Source organism: Physella acuta, unplaced genomic scaffold (assembly GCF_028476545.2).
Source record: "Physella acuta isolate Inbredline_101_S28 unplaced genomic scaffold, ASM2847654v3 ptg001284l, whole genome shotgun sequence".
NCBI classification, from domain to species: Eukaryota; Metazoa; Mollusca; class Gastropoda; family Physidae; genus Physella; species Physella acuta.
In genome coordinates this window covers 542,182-555,698 of record NW_026732799.1, presented here as the reverse complement: position 1 = coordinate 555,698, position 13,517 = coordinate 542,182, and the positions used below count along the sequence as shown (strand labels likewise).

Here is a 13,517-nt window from a genome sequence, read left to right as displayed (position 1 = left end):
TGTGACGGTCTGATGTCACATCCGTCACTGTGACGGTCTGATGTCACATCCGTCACTGTGACGGTCTGATGTCACATCCGTCACTGTGACGGTGTGATGTCACATCCGTCACTGTGACGGTATGATGTCACATTGTTAGATGACGCTGATGGTACAACGTGATAAAGTTGAAAAATGTGGAGCAATTGAAACCGTTGTCACTGAAATCTGCATAGGACTAAACAATGGCCTGATGTCAGATTATTATGGACAGCAGCATGTACAAACAGCAGACACAGACTAATCAGTCTGACAAAACGAGACTGACCAGTCTAGGTTATAGACTGACCAGTTAACAGACCAAACTTGCCATCAACAGACTGACCAATAGACTGAACAACAGACTGACCAATTAAATTACCAATAAACTGACCAACAGACTGATCAACAGACTGCCCAATAGACTGAACAACAGACTGACCAATTAAATTACCAATAAACTGACTAACAGACTGATCAATAGACATACCAATAAACTGACCAACGGACTGACCAATAGACTAATCAACAGACTTACTAATAGATTGACCAACAGACTGACCAATAGGCTAGTCAACAGACTGACCAATAGACTGACCAACAGTTTGATCAATAAACTGACCGATAAACTTACCAATAGACTGACCACTGGACTGACAATCAAACTGACCCAACCAAGCCTACACACGGCCGAACTTAACCATTCTTTCACCACACACCACACCCACACCCACACCACACACACACACACACCGCACATCCACACCACACACCCACACCACATCACACACCGCAGTATACAACTTGACGTTATTGGACATAAATCAATGAACTAACTACATGAAGATATATGTACAGCGATAAGCCAGCCATCCGTACTAGCAATGACCAGCATTATCTACGAGATTTTCAAATACATAACTCATACTGTACAACCTGCATACTATATAACCCTACCTGGTGTATAACCCTGCATGTAATACAACACTGTATGTTATACAACACTGAATGTTATACAACACTGAGTGTTATACAACACTGAATGTTATACAACACTGAATGTTATACAACACTGAATGTTATACAACACTGAATGTTATACAGCACTGAATGTTATACAACACTGCATGTTATATAACACCGGATGTTATATAACACTAAATGTTATACAATACTGCATGTTATACAACACTTGATGTTATACAACACTGAATGTTATACAAGACTGAATGTTATAGAACACTGGATGTTATACAAGACTGAATGTTATATAACACTAAATGTTATACAACCCTGCATGTTATACAACACTGGATGTTATACAACACTGGATGTTATACAACATTGGATGTTATATAACACTAAATGTTATACAACAATGCACGTTATACAACCTAGAAGCAGCACACACATGGCGATGCTAATTTTGGCAATAATAAGGACGACTGTGTCCAAGTTGTGTACAATATTCTAGCCTCAAGATCCGTGCTCTCTGAACAAACAGCAGAAACAGTTTAACTACATCAAACACTCTCCGAATGGCGAGATTTTCAGATCTTTTAACAGCTTCAAACATAAACACTGGTCACTGTGTCGCCTCCAAACAAAATGTCATGCGTCGCTATGACGCCTTGAAATTGAACATTTTAAGCGTCACACTGACGCATTGAACCTGAACATTTAAAGCGTTGCTATGAGACCTTGAAGCTGAAGATTTCAAGCGTCACACCGACGCTATGAGACCTTGAAGCTGACTCTGTGAGGAGATTTGGTGCGCCGCTTCCTGCCCTCGCTATTGAGGCTGAGACAGGAGCGTCGCAAGATGGGGCCCTCGCGGATCATGTTGTTGCCCTGCTGGTGGCCGGCCGAGCTGACGTCATTCATTGACCTTGAGGACGAGTAGGTCATGCCGCCCTGGTCTGGCAGGGACAGCAGCGAGGTGGCGGGGGGCGTCGTCTGCTTCGTGTCCGCGGATCTTTTACTGCGGGGCTCACCGCTGTGACGCCGAAAACGCGCTTTGGCGTCAGGCCGCAGGAGAGTCACGACATCCCTGTCTTCCGACTCTGACCTTGACCTTGCGTACTCCCTCCTCTTGGCCTTGAGGTCCGGCCTTCTGCGCGCGGGGACGGGGCTGCCGTAGAACGTGTGGTGGTGGGCCCCGATGGCGGAGTAGGTCAGGGAGGAGGTGACGTCGATGTGGTCAGAGGCGGAGCGGCGCATCTCAGGGCTGGCCTTCCCCGCCCGCGACAGCAGCGGCGTGTGGGGGGTGGGGGAGTCGTGGGCGTGGCTGCTGTCGTGGTTGTTGTTGTGGTTGATGTTGTTGTTGCTGCTGGTGGTGCTGTCGTCTTTCGGCGGTGCCGGCAGGAGTATGGTGCACGGCGGGACGGTCAGGAACTGGCCGAAGTTGTGGTGGAAGGACATGTTTTTGTTGGCGTCCACCACATGCTCCACCCCCGCTCCACCGTAAGCGCCCCCTAGCGCCAGGTGAGAGAGCGAGTTATCGTTGTCCTGCAGCAGGTTCTCCTGGGAGAGGTAGTCCAGCGACGTCTGGCTCCCCACGTAGAACGCCACCGTGTTGACGTTGCCGCCCTGCAGCGTGTTGGAGCTGACGGTCAAGGTCGCAGCGGGCCCCTCCTCGGGGATGGACTCCGGCGCCTCTCTCTGCCCCACCTCCGAGCTCTCCATCTCCACGTCGCAAAACGAAAAGGTGGCGTTGTCGTCGTCGCTGGCTGGGGAGGTGACGAAGATGCTGGGGCTGGGGTTGGGCAGGTCGCCGCCGATGCTCTCAATGTCGGAGATGGAATGTGTTTTGGGCGAGCAGAACGGCACAGACATGTAGTTCTTGAGCGAGGAGAGAGTGCCGTCAGCACTGGCCGCGTCCGTCATGACGCTGTCGCGCGTGGCTATGTGGCGGATGTCGTTCTCCATGGACGAGCTGCTGATGGAGTCGTTGTCGTTGTTGTTCATGGAGGCCGTGCTCATGACCAGCTTGACCAGCGTGTAGAACTTGGAATCCTTTCTGCGGCGGGGCGCGAACTTACCTGGGGAACAGTCAATTACATTTAGTGTTGTTTGTTTACAACTATAGTTTGAAATATCTTTCGAATTTTATGGCAATTTACGAGTTTTTAACACCAAATCGAAATTTGTAAACACGATCGATTGCTTTACAATTCTGAGAACTATGTTATACTGTTTGTCTGCTAGTTGTCAGCTTCCGTCTTAAGACAATCTATTCTCCGTTTATAACTAGCTACAGATAGTTTATAACTAACAACATACTTTTATAACTATCTACAAGATAGTCGTAACTAGCTGCATAATGTATTTAACTAAATTTAACTGTGTATAACTTAGAACAAATGTATAAACTAACAACAGAATGTACATAACTCACACCATTCAGTCTATAACTAACACCATCCTATCTATAACTAACACCATCTTGTATATAACTAACACCATCCTGTATATAATAACTAACGCCAGTTTGCATATAAAATAAGATTCTACGCCAAACGTTGTTAGCTCCGCTTGGAACCTAATCACATTAGAGTTCTATCTAGGCTGGGTTCCTCAGTTTTCCCAGAGATACGCTTCTAGTAATAAGTTTAGATCTTCGAGGATGTTCGCCCCATTTCCCACAGGAAATCTCCATTCAGTGCGCCACACATAACCAATGGTTTGGATGTAACTTACCCGAACTTTCCGACCAGCGAACACGGAAATTCTCAAATACCTAATTTGTGGGGCTTTAAATCGGATATTCCAGAAACTTACCCAACTTGTCTATATGTAACTCGGACATGTGTAACTCAACTCATTTTTCCGCCTGTAACTCGGACATTCGGTAACTCACCTCATTTGTCCGACTAACTCACACATTCAGTAACTCACCTAGCATACTATCGATGTGACTCAGACATTCAGTAACTCACCTAGCATACTATCGATGTGACTCACACATTCAGTAACTCACCTAGCATACTATCGATGTGACTCACACATTCAGTAACTCACCTAGCATACTATCGATGTGACTCACACATTCAGTAACTCACCTAGCATACTATCGATGTGACTCACACATTCAGTAACTCACCTAGCATACTATCGATGTGACTGGCATCAATTCCCTCCTTGATACAGAACTGACGAATGTCTTGTAACATGCCCTGCGGTGGGAGTGGGGTAGGGGTGACAACAGGAATACAAAATTAGCCGACTTAACAAAGATGCATCACTACCACATGTGGGGGATTGGGGTGGGGGTGGGGCGGGGGTGTGACGAGATTAACCGACCTAATAAGCAGAATGTATCGCTACCACATTTGTTTGTGTGATGTGGTTGTGTGTTCTGTGTGTGATGTGGTTGTGTGTTCTGTGTTAGTGTCTGATGTGGTTGTGTGTTATGTGTTGCAATACCTCTGGTCGTATGTTGGGTGTATCTGTACTAGACGGCTTGATCAGATTTTAATTTGTTTCATTAAAGTATAGTTTTATAACAAACCCCCACACTAAGCCTATATGTGGGCCTGCATCAAGGCAATTGTAATCAACTTCATTTACAATTAGCCTTGAGCTTTTCCTGCTAGTTAACCTAGCCGAGCAATTTTATCCTTGTTTGAGTCTGTGTGTGTCTGTGTCCACATGTGTCTGTATCGTTTAACGTGTGTCTGTGTGTGTGTATGTATGTGTCTGTTTCGTTTAACGTGTGTCTGTGTGTGTGTATGTATGTGTCTGTTTCGTTTATCTCTGTGTGTCGGTGTTATCTGTGTGTGTTTTGTTTAACGTATGTGTCTGATGTGTCTGTGTGTGTATGTGTCTGTTTCGTTTACTGTGTGTCTGTGTGTGTTTTGTTTACTGTGTGTCTGTGTGTGTTTTGTTTACTGTGTGTCTGTGAGTTTTGTTTACTGTGTGTCTGTGTGTGTTTTGTTTACTGTGTGTCTGTGTGTGTTTTGTTTACTGTGTGTCTGTGTGTGTTTTGTTAACTGTGTGTCTGTGTGTGTTTTGTGTACTGTGTGTCTGTGTGTGTTTTGTTTACTGTGTGTCTGTGTGTGTTTTGTTTACTGTGTGTCTGTGTGTGTTTTGTTTACTGTGTGTCTGTGTGTGTTTTGTTTACTGTGTGTCTGTGTGTGTTTTGTTTACTGTGTGTCTGTGTGTTTTGTTTACTGTGTGTCTGTGTGTGTTTTGTTTACTGTGTGTCTGTGTGTGTTTTGTTTACTGTGTGTCGGTGTGTGTTTTGTTTACTGTGTGTCTGTGTGTGTTTTGTTTACTGTGTGTCTGTGTGTGTTTTGTTTACTGTGTGTCTGTGTGTTTTGTTTACTGTGTGCCTCTGTGTGTCTGTGTTATCTGTGTGTGTATGTGTCTGTTTCGTTTAACGAATGTCTAGGTGTGTCTGTGAACGTGTCTATTTCGTTTAACGTATGTCTGTGTGTGTTTGTCTAAAGGTTTTAGAGCACGTGAACTAAGAGATAGGGTAATAAATTTAAAAATGCGAATCATTAAAAGCGTCAGGTACAATCTTTAATGTGTGATTAATGGTGGGTGTGGGAGTGTGAGTGTTTATGTAGGTGGGGGGGGGGGGGGGAGGGTTACCTTCGTGCTGGCCTAAAACATGCCAAGAGAAGAGGGTTTTACAGGCTACCTAGCACTGGCTACCTAGCACTGGCTACCTAGCACTGGGCTACCTAAGTGATGGCATGTTAAGCTAGGCACTGTTGACTTCCAGTGGATGTAGCTGTATAATTTGGTATTTTAACTATAGCTAAACCTTTCCCCCAGCCCGACTTAATCCATCTCTAACCATCCTAAACATTCTCTAAACCTTTTATAATCCCACATCTAAATCCCCTAACACAAGCTCCCCTAATCCACTTCTAATCCCACCTCTAACCGCCCTCGCCTCCTAATTTCACCTAACCAACCTCTAACCCCCCTAACTCACCTCAACCCTCCTAAACCCACATAACCAACTTCTACATCCGACCTAACCACCTCTAACCCCCAGACCCACCTGTAATCCCCTGACCCCCTCTAATCCCCCTGACTCCCTTTAATCCACCTGACCCACCTATAATCCCCCTGACCCACCTTCAATCCCCCTGACGCACCTATAATCCCCTAACCCACCTCTAATCCCCTGACCCACCTATAATCCCCCTGACCCACCTCTAATCCCCTGACCCACCTATAATCCCCCTGACCCACCTCTAATCCCCTAACCCACCTCTAACCCCCTGACCCACCTCTAACCCCCTGACGCACCTCTAATCCCCTGTCCCACCTCTAATCCCCTGACCCACCTCTAATCCCCTGACCCACCTATAATCCCCCTAACCCACCTCTAACCCCCTGACCCACCTCTAATCCCCTGACGCACCTCTAATCCCCTGACCCACCTCTAACCCCCTGACCCACCTCTAATCCCCTAACCCACCTCTAACCCCCTGACCCACCTCTAATCCCCTGACCCACCTCTAATCCCCTGACCCACCTCTAATCCCCTGACCCACCTCTAATCCCCTGACCCACCTCTAATCCCCTGACCCACCTTCAACTCATCCGTCTCGTTCCTGAGCGTGTCCACCGTCTTGTCCAGCTTCTTCTTGCGTGAGTACAGCAGCCTCAGCTTGACATGCTCGTGGTCAATCACAGCCATCACAAGACCTGCGGACATATGGGGTTTAGCTGGTTAAACCGTTACGTGGGGCATGGTTAAACCAAGACAACACACGTTTTTTTAATATATCGACCAATGCAGTCACCCTATATCGCTTTCAGTTGACCAATGACGTCCCCCACTATCCGACAAAGCAATGACGTCACACTCGACCACTTACTGTTGACCACTCGAATGACTCTCCATGGCAACAAGAAGACCAAAACAAAGATGGAGTCGTCGACGGCAAACTCGGCCAAACCTTTGATGAAGATGACGTCAACGGCGAAGGAGGCGATGATCACAAGGGCATCGAACACCTGCAAGATGTAGCAGCATTTGTCATAAATTGTGACAGCAGAATTGTCATAAATTGTGACAGCAGAATTGTCATAAATTGTGACAGCAGAATTGTCATAAATTGTGACAGCAGAATTGTCATAAATTGTGACAGCAGAATTGTCATAAATTGTGACAGCAGAATTGTCAAAAATTGTGACAGCAGAATTGTCATAAATTGTGACAACAGAATTGTCATAAATTGTGACAGCAAAATTTGTTATAAATTGTGACAGCAGAATTTGTCATAAATTGTGACAGCACATTTGTCATAAATTGTGACAGCAGAATTGTCATAAATTGTGACAGCAGAATTGTCATAAATTGTGACAGCAGAATTGTCATAAATTGTGACAGCAGAATTGTCATAAATTGTGACAACAGAATTGTCATAAATTGTGACAGCAAAATTTGTTATAAATTGTGACAGCAGAATTTGTCATAAATTGTGACCGAAGAATTTGTCATAAATTGTGACAGCAGAATTGTCATAAATTGTGACAGCAGAATTGTCATAAATTGTGACAGCAGAATTGTCATAAATTGTGACAGCAGAATTGTCATAAATTGTGACAGCAGAATTGTCATAAATTGTGACAGCAGAATTGTCATAAATTGTGACAGCAGAATTGTCATAAATTGTGACAGCAGAATTGTCATAAATTGTGACAACAGAATTGTCATAAATTGTGACAGCAGAATTGTCATAAATTGTGACAGCAGAATTGTCATAAATTGTGACAGCAGAATTGTCATAAATTATGACAACAGAATTGTCATAAATTGTGACAGCAAAATTTGTTATAAATTGTGACAGCAGAATTTGTCATAAATTGTGACCGAAGAATTTGTCATAAATTGTGACAGCAGAATTGTCATAAATTGTGACAGCAGAATTGTCATAAATTGTGACAGCAGAATTGTCATAAATTGTGACAGCAGAATTTGTCATAAATTGTGACCGAAGAATTTGTCATAAATTGTGACAGCAGAATTGTCATAAATTGTGACAGCAGAATTGTCATAAATTGTGACAGCAGAATTGTCATAAATTGTGACAGCAGAATTGTCATAAATTGTGACAGCAGAATTGTCATAAATTGTGACAGCAGAATTGTCATGAATTGTGACAGCAGAATTTGTTAGAAATTCTGACAGCAGAATTGTCATAAATTGTGACAGCAGAATTTGTTATAAATTCTGACAGCAGAATTGTCATAAATTCTGACAGCAGAATTGTCATAAATTGTGACAGCAGAATTGTCATGAATTGTGACAGCAGAATTTGTTATAAATTCTGACAGCAGAATTGTCATAAATTGTGACAGCAGAATTTGTTATAAATTCTGACAGCAGAATTGTCATAAATTGTGACAGCAGAATTGTCATAAATTGTGACAGCAGAATTTGTTATAAATTCTGACAGCAGAATTGTTATGAATTATGACAGCAGAATTGTCATGAATTGTGACAACAGAATTGTCATAAATTGTGACAGCAGAATTGTCATAAATTGTGACAGCAGAATTTGTTATAAATTGTGACAAATAGCATAATTTGTTATAAAACTGTGACAATATATTGCAGATTGTGTCATACAAATGTGACTAAACAAGTATAATCATACAAATGCTACACACAAAAAACATGAATATCATAAAAATACTAATGTTAACACCGCTTATTTTCATAAAAAAACTATAATGTTAACAAAAAGATATTTTTTTTTTAAATGAGAAAAGATATCTTTAAAGCAGACTAAATGAACAGCAAATCTTCTGCAACCAAGTGTTGAAAAAGTTCATCATCAAGATTAAATGAAGGGTAGTACCGTAGTAGACAGTAGAATCAATTTGCTGAAATACATGGACGGTATGTGCATTAAGGTCTGGGATAGTTCATTTCTGGTTTTCCCTTGTTCCCTCTATATTACTCTATGATACACATCGATACTCTGTAATACTCTATGATACACAACGATACTCTATGCTACTCTATGATACTCTGGTACTCTATGATACTCCATGAAACACCATTGATACTCTATGAGACCCTATGCTACTCTATGCTACTCTTTGTTACTCTATGATACTCCATGAAACACCATTGATACTCTATGAGACCCTATGCTACTCTGGTACTCTATGATACTCTATGAAACACCATTGATACTCTATGATACCCTATGCTACTCTGGTACTCTATGATACTCTATGAAACACCATTGATACTCTATGATACCCTATGCTACTCTGGTACTCTATGATACTCTATGAAACACCATTGATACTCTATGATACCCTATGCTACTCTGGTACTCTATGATACTCTATGAAACACCATTGATACTCTATGAGACCCTATGCTACTCTGGTACTCTATGATACTCTATGAAACACCATTGATACTCTATGATACCCTATGCTACTCTGGTACTCTATGATACTCTATGAAACACCATTGATACTCTATGATACCCTATGCTACTCTGGTACTCTATGATACTCTATGAAACACCATTGATACTCTATGATACCCTATGCTACTCTGGTACTCTATGATACTCTATGAAACACCATTGATACTCTATGAGACCCTATGCTACTCTGGTACTCTATGATACTCTATGAAACACCATTGATACTCTATGATACCCTATGCTACTCTGGTACTCTATGATACTCTATGAAACACCATTGATACTCTATGATACCCTATGCTACTCTGGTACTCTATGATACTCTATGAAACACCATTGATACTCTATGATACCCTATGCTACTCTGGTACTCTATGATACTCTATGAAACACCATTGATACTCTATGATACCCTATGCTACTCTGGTACTCTATGATACTCTATGAAACACCATTGATACTCTATGATACCCTATGCTACTCTGGTACTCTATGATACTCTATGAAACACCATTGATACTCTATGATACCCTATGCTACTCTGGTACTCTATGATACTCTATGAAACACCATTGATACTCTATGATACCCTATGCTACTCTGGTACTCTATGATACTCTATGAAACACCATTGATACTCTATGATACCCTATGCTACTCTGGTACTCTATGATACTCTATGAAACACCATTGATACTCTATGATACCCTATGCTACTCTGGTACTCTATGATACTCTATGAAACACCATTGATACTCTATGATACCCTATGCTACTCTGGTACTCTATGATACTCTATGAAACACCATTGATACTCTATGATACCCTATGCTACTCTGGTACTCTATGATACTCTATGAAACACCATTGATACTCTATGATACCCTATGCTACTCTGGTACTCTATGATACTCTATGAAACACCATTGATACTCTATGATACCCTATGCTACTCTGGTACTCTATGATACTCTATGAAACACCATTGATACTCTATGATACCCTATGCTACTCTGGTACTCTATGATACTCTATGAAACACCATTGATCAGGACAAGACTGGAGTAATTAACTTCCTGACATCTCCTCACGTGAGGGTAGCGTGAGGGGAGTGTGAGGGGGTTGTGAGGGGAGTGTGAGGGCCGTGTGAGGGAGTTGTGAGTGTCCCTAATCACACTCCACTACACACAGACCTAGCTGGACCTTGTGTTTCCAGTAAAACTCATTTAAGGAGAGTCTTTTAAGTGCTCATCTCAACATCAGCCCGGGGCTATTCATGATGGGGGTGGGGGAGGGAGGGGATGGGATGGGATGGAGGGATGAATAGAGGGGAGGGATGGAGGGAGGGAAACCTTGATAAGGAGAACCTTGTCTCTCCAATTATATCTCTAAGACTACATTGTTGTGCGTCCGGGTCATTTGACCCCGGGTCTGAATGGGTCTACTGGGTCAAGGCCACAATGGGTGATAAATCACACTTTGTTGACCTCTCAACAGAAGGGAATATCTACAGTTTTTGGTAGGGACGGGGTCAGCATGGGTCAAGGTCACACTCTGTGTACTCAAGGTGAGGAGACATCTGTATTTTCTGTTGGGTGGGGGAGGGGGAGGGTAGAACTAAGTACAACCCTTATACGCTACTTACTGTAAAACCAACAGCATGCATAAGCTTTCATCTTTAGTGATGGTTAAAACTATTTTTAGCAAACAGTTAAAATATTTTCTTTGGATATTCGTAGAAATATTTTATGGACCGTCAGCCGATGCTAGATGTGGAAATGTATCCAATGCCATCCAACATTCAGATGTATTGAAACAGCCATCCAACATTCAGGTCTATTGAAACAGCCATCCAACATTCAGTTCTATTGAAACAGCCATCCAACATTCAGACCTATTGAAACAGCCATCCAACATTCAGATTATTGAAACAGCCATCCAACATTCAGATTATTGAAACAGCCATCCAAAATTCAGGTCTATTGAAACAGCTATCCAACATTCAGGTCTATTAAAACAACCATCCAACATTCAGACCTATTGAAACAACCATCCAACATTCAGATCTATTGAAACAGCCTACAGATCTGTTTGACTGTTTTTATCAACTCTTTGTGATAATCTTTGTGAAAGAAATAAAAATGCCGGCTATCAAATAGCTGGAGAATTGAATTTAAATACAATTAGAGGTTCTTTTTACTCTCTTTTAAATTTAAAAATGGAAGAGAAAAAAATCACTGGAAAGCCAGAAATATTGATCGACAGATAGCGTATCTGCTCCGTCCAGAGCTCAAATGCAAGGGGGATAAACCAAGATGGACAGAAAAAACACGGATTATCTGCGCTTGATTTGTAAAGCTTTTTCAGATCATGCTGAGACTAGCCATGTTTGGTTAACAAAGTATACTGGCTGCAGCAAGTAGACAAAGTATACTGGCTATACTAAGTAGACAAAGTATACTGGCTACAGCAAGTAGAAAAAGTATACTGGCTGCAGCAAGTAGACAAAGTATACTGGCTACAGCAAGTAGACAAAGTACACTGGCTACAGCAAGTAGACAAAGTATACAGGCTTAAGAAAGACAAAGTATACTCGCTAAGTAGACAGAGTGTACTGGCCAAGTAGATAAAGTGTATGTGCACGCTATGTCTCTGTCTATCTTCGTAGAGACGTGAACTCTTTAGAACGTGAAGCAACAAGAGCCACATCAACCAACCTACTGAGCTGCAGTTGTCTCTCAAGAAACAGTTTTGCTGACTAGTACAATTTTCAGGCCGAATCTAAAAAAAAATCTTTTAGAAAAAAAACATCAAGCTAAAGCATTCACCGAAAAACTCGGTAAATACAGAATGCGAAAAAATCTGGCCCCAACAAAACGCTCTTTACTGCCGCTTGTACCATAATGTCAGGGTTTGCCGACCGACTTTTGAAATCGGCCGTTTGTTTCTAGGTCAGGCCAGCGGTCAGCCGAGAAATTGGAGCACCCGTCACACCCAAGCTGATGATAAACGCGCGATCTTTGACCCCCACCCCACTTCGTCTTACTGTGTGGTGTAGGTGTGTGGGTTGAAGAAAGTGTGAGGGTGTGTACGTGTAGATGTGTGGGTTGAAGAAAGTGTGAGGGTGTGTACGTGTAGGTGTGTGGGTAGGCATGTGCGAGAACTACAGTTGCTGTACGTTTGAGTTCAGAAAAAAATGCTGGCAGAAATTAAGTGACCACCTCAATGTTGATTTCCTGACCAATGAACAATAGGGCCACATATGAGCCGCACAATATTAGGGGCCACACAACGATATACTAGCACAACATTCTCAATAGATAGGTCCTTTTAAGACAAGAGTCCATCAAATCATAGGAGCCACACAATATTAGGGGCCACACAACGATATAGTAGCCCAAGGTTCTCAATAGATAGGTTTTTTTAAGACTAGAGTCCATCAAATCATAGGAGCCACAAAATAGAAAGGGCCACATACCATAAGAGCCACACCACAGAAGGGCCACAATCCATATGTGAATCACAACAAAAGGGGCCACAATCTTTGTGTCTAACAACAAAAGGGGCCACAATCATTTGATCATCACAACAAAAGGGGCCACAATCCATATGAGCTTCACAACAAAAGGGGCCTCAATCCTTATGTGTCTCAAAACAAAAGGGGCCACAATCCATATGTCCCTGAAAACAAAAGGGGCCACACAACCCTGGGGGGTAGCGTCGAGAGCCGCAGACGTTTAGGGGCCATAAAAGAAATGGAGTTGACAAAACTCAGGGGAAGACACGACAGCCTGAGACAGCCAATGAAAGACGGATTGTTCAGCCATAATGGCGGCGTCTAGGGGCGGTAACCCCCAAACTTTTGCCAGTTTGCTCCAATCTAATTTGTTACCTCCCCGCGAGTTTTTTGTTGGGTAGAAAATGTTGCTCCCTCCACTGTAGCAGGACATCATTCACTAGTCGTGTGCTCACCCGTTAATGGAAGGCACGTGACTTCGACTACACCCGACAGTTTAGTTGGAACACTCGGCTTACAGACCGGAAGTCTTGCCATTGTTCGCTTTTAAAAGCAGTCCATTT

The 13,517-nt window shown here is 42.7% G+C and overlaps 1 protein-coding gene across 1 annotated transcript in view; it reads right to left on the bottom strand.

The window, feature by feature from the left end:
* Positions 1-1,360: 1,360 nt before the first annotated feature.
* The window catches only part of LOC131958026 (uncharacterized), a 99,633-nt gene continuing 87,476 nt past the window's right edge, over positions 1,361-13,517 (bottom strand). The window contains exons 5-8 of the mRNA XM_059322911.1: positions 6,861-6,999; positions 6,572-6,687; positions 4,121-4,193; positions 1,361-3,059 (exon numbers count right to left, since the gene is read on the bottom strand). Of these exons, the coding sequence (XP_059178894.1) occupies positions 1,753-3,059; positions 4,121-4,193; positions 6,572-6,687; positions 6,861-6,999 (1,635 nt within the window). The 3' untranslated portion in view covers positions 1,361-1,752. The remainder of the gene's footprint in view (positions 3,060-4,120; positions 4,194-6,571; positions 6,688-6,860; positions 7,000-13,517) is intronic.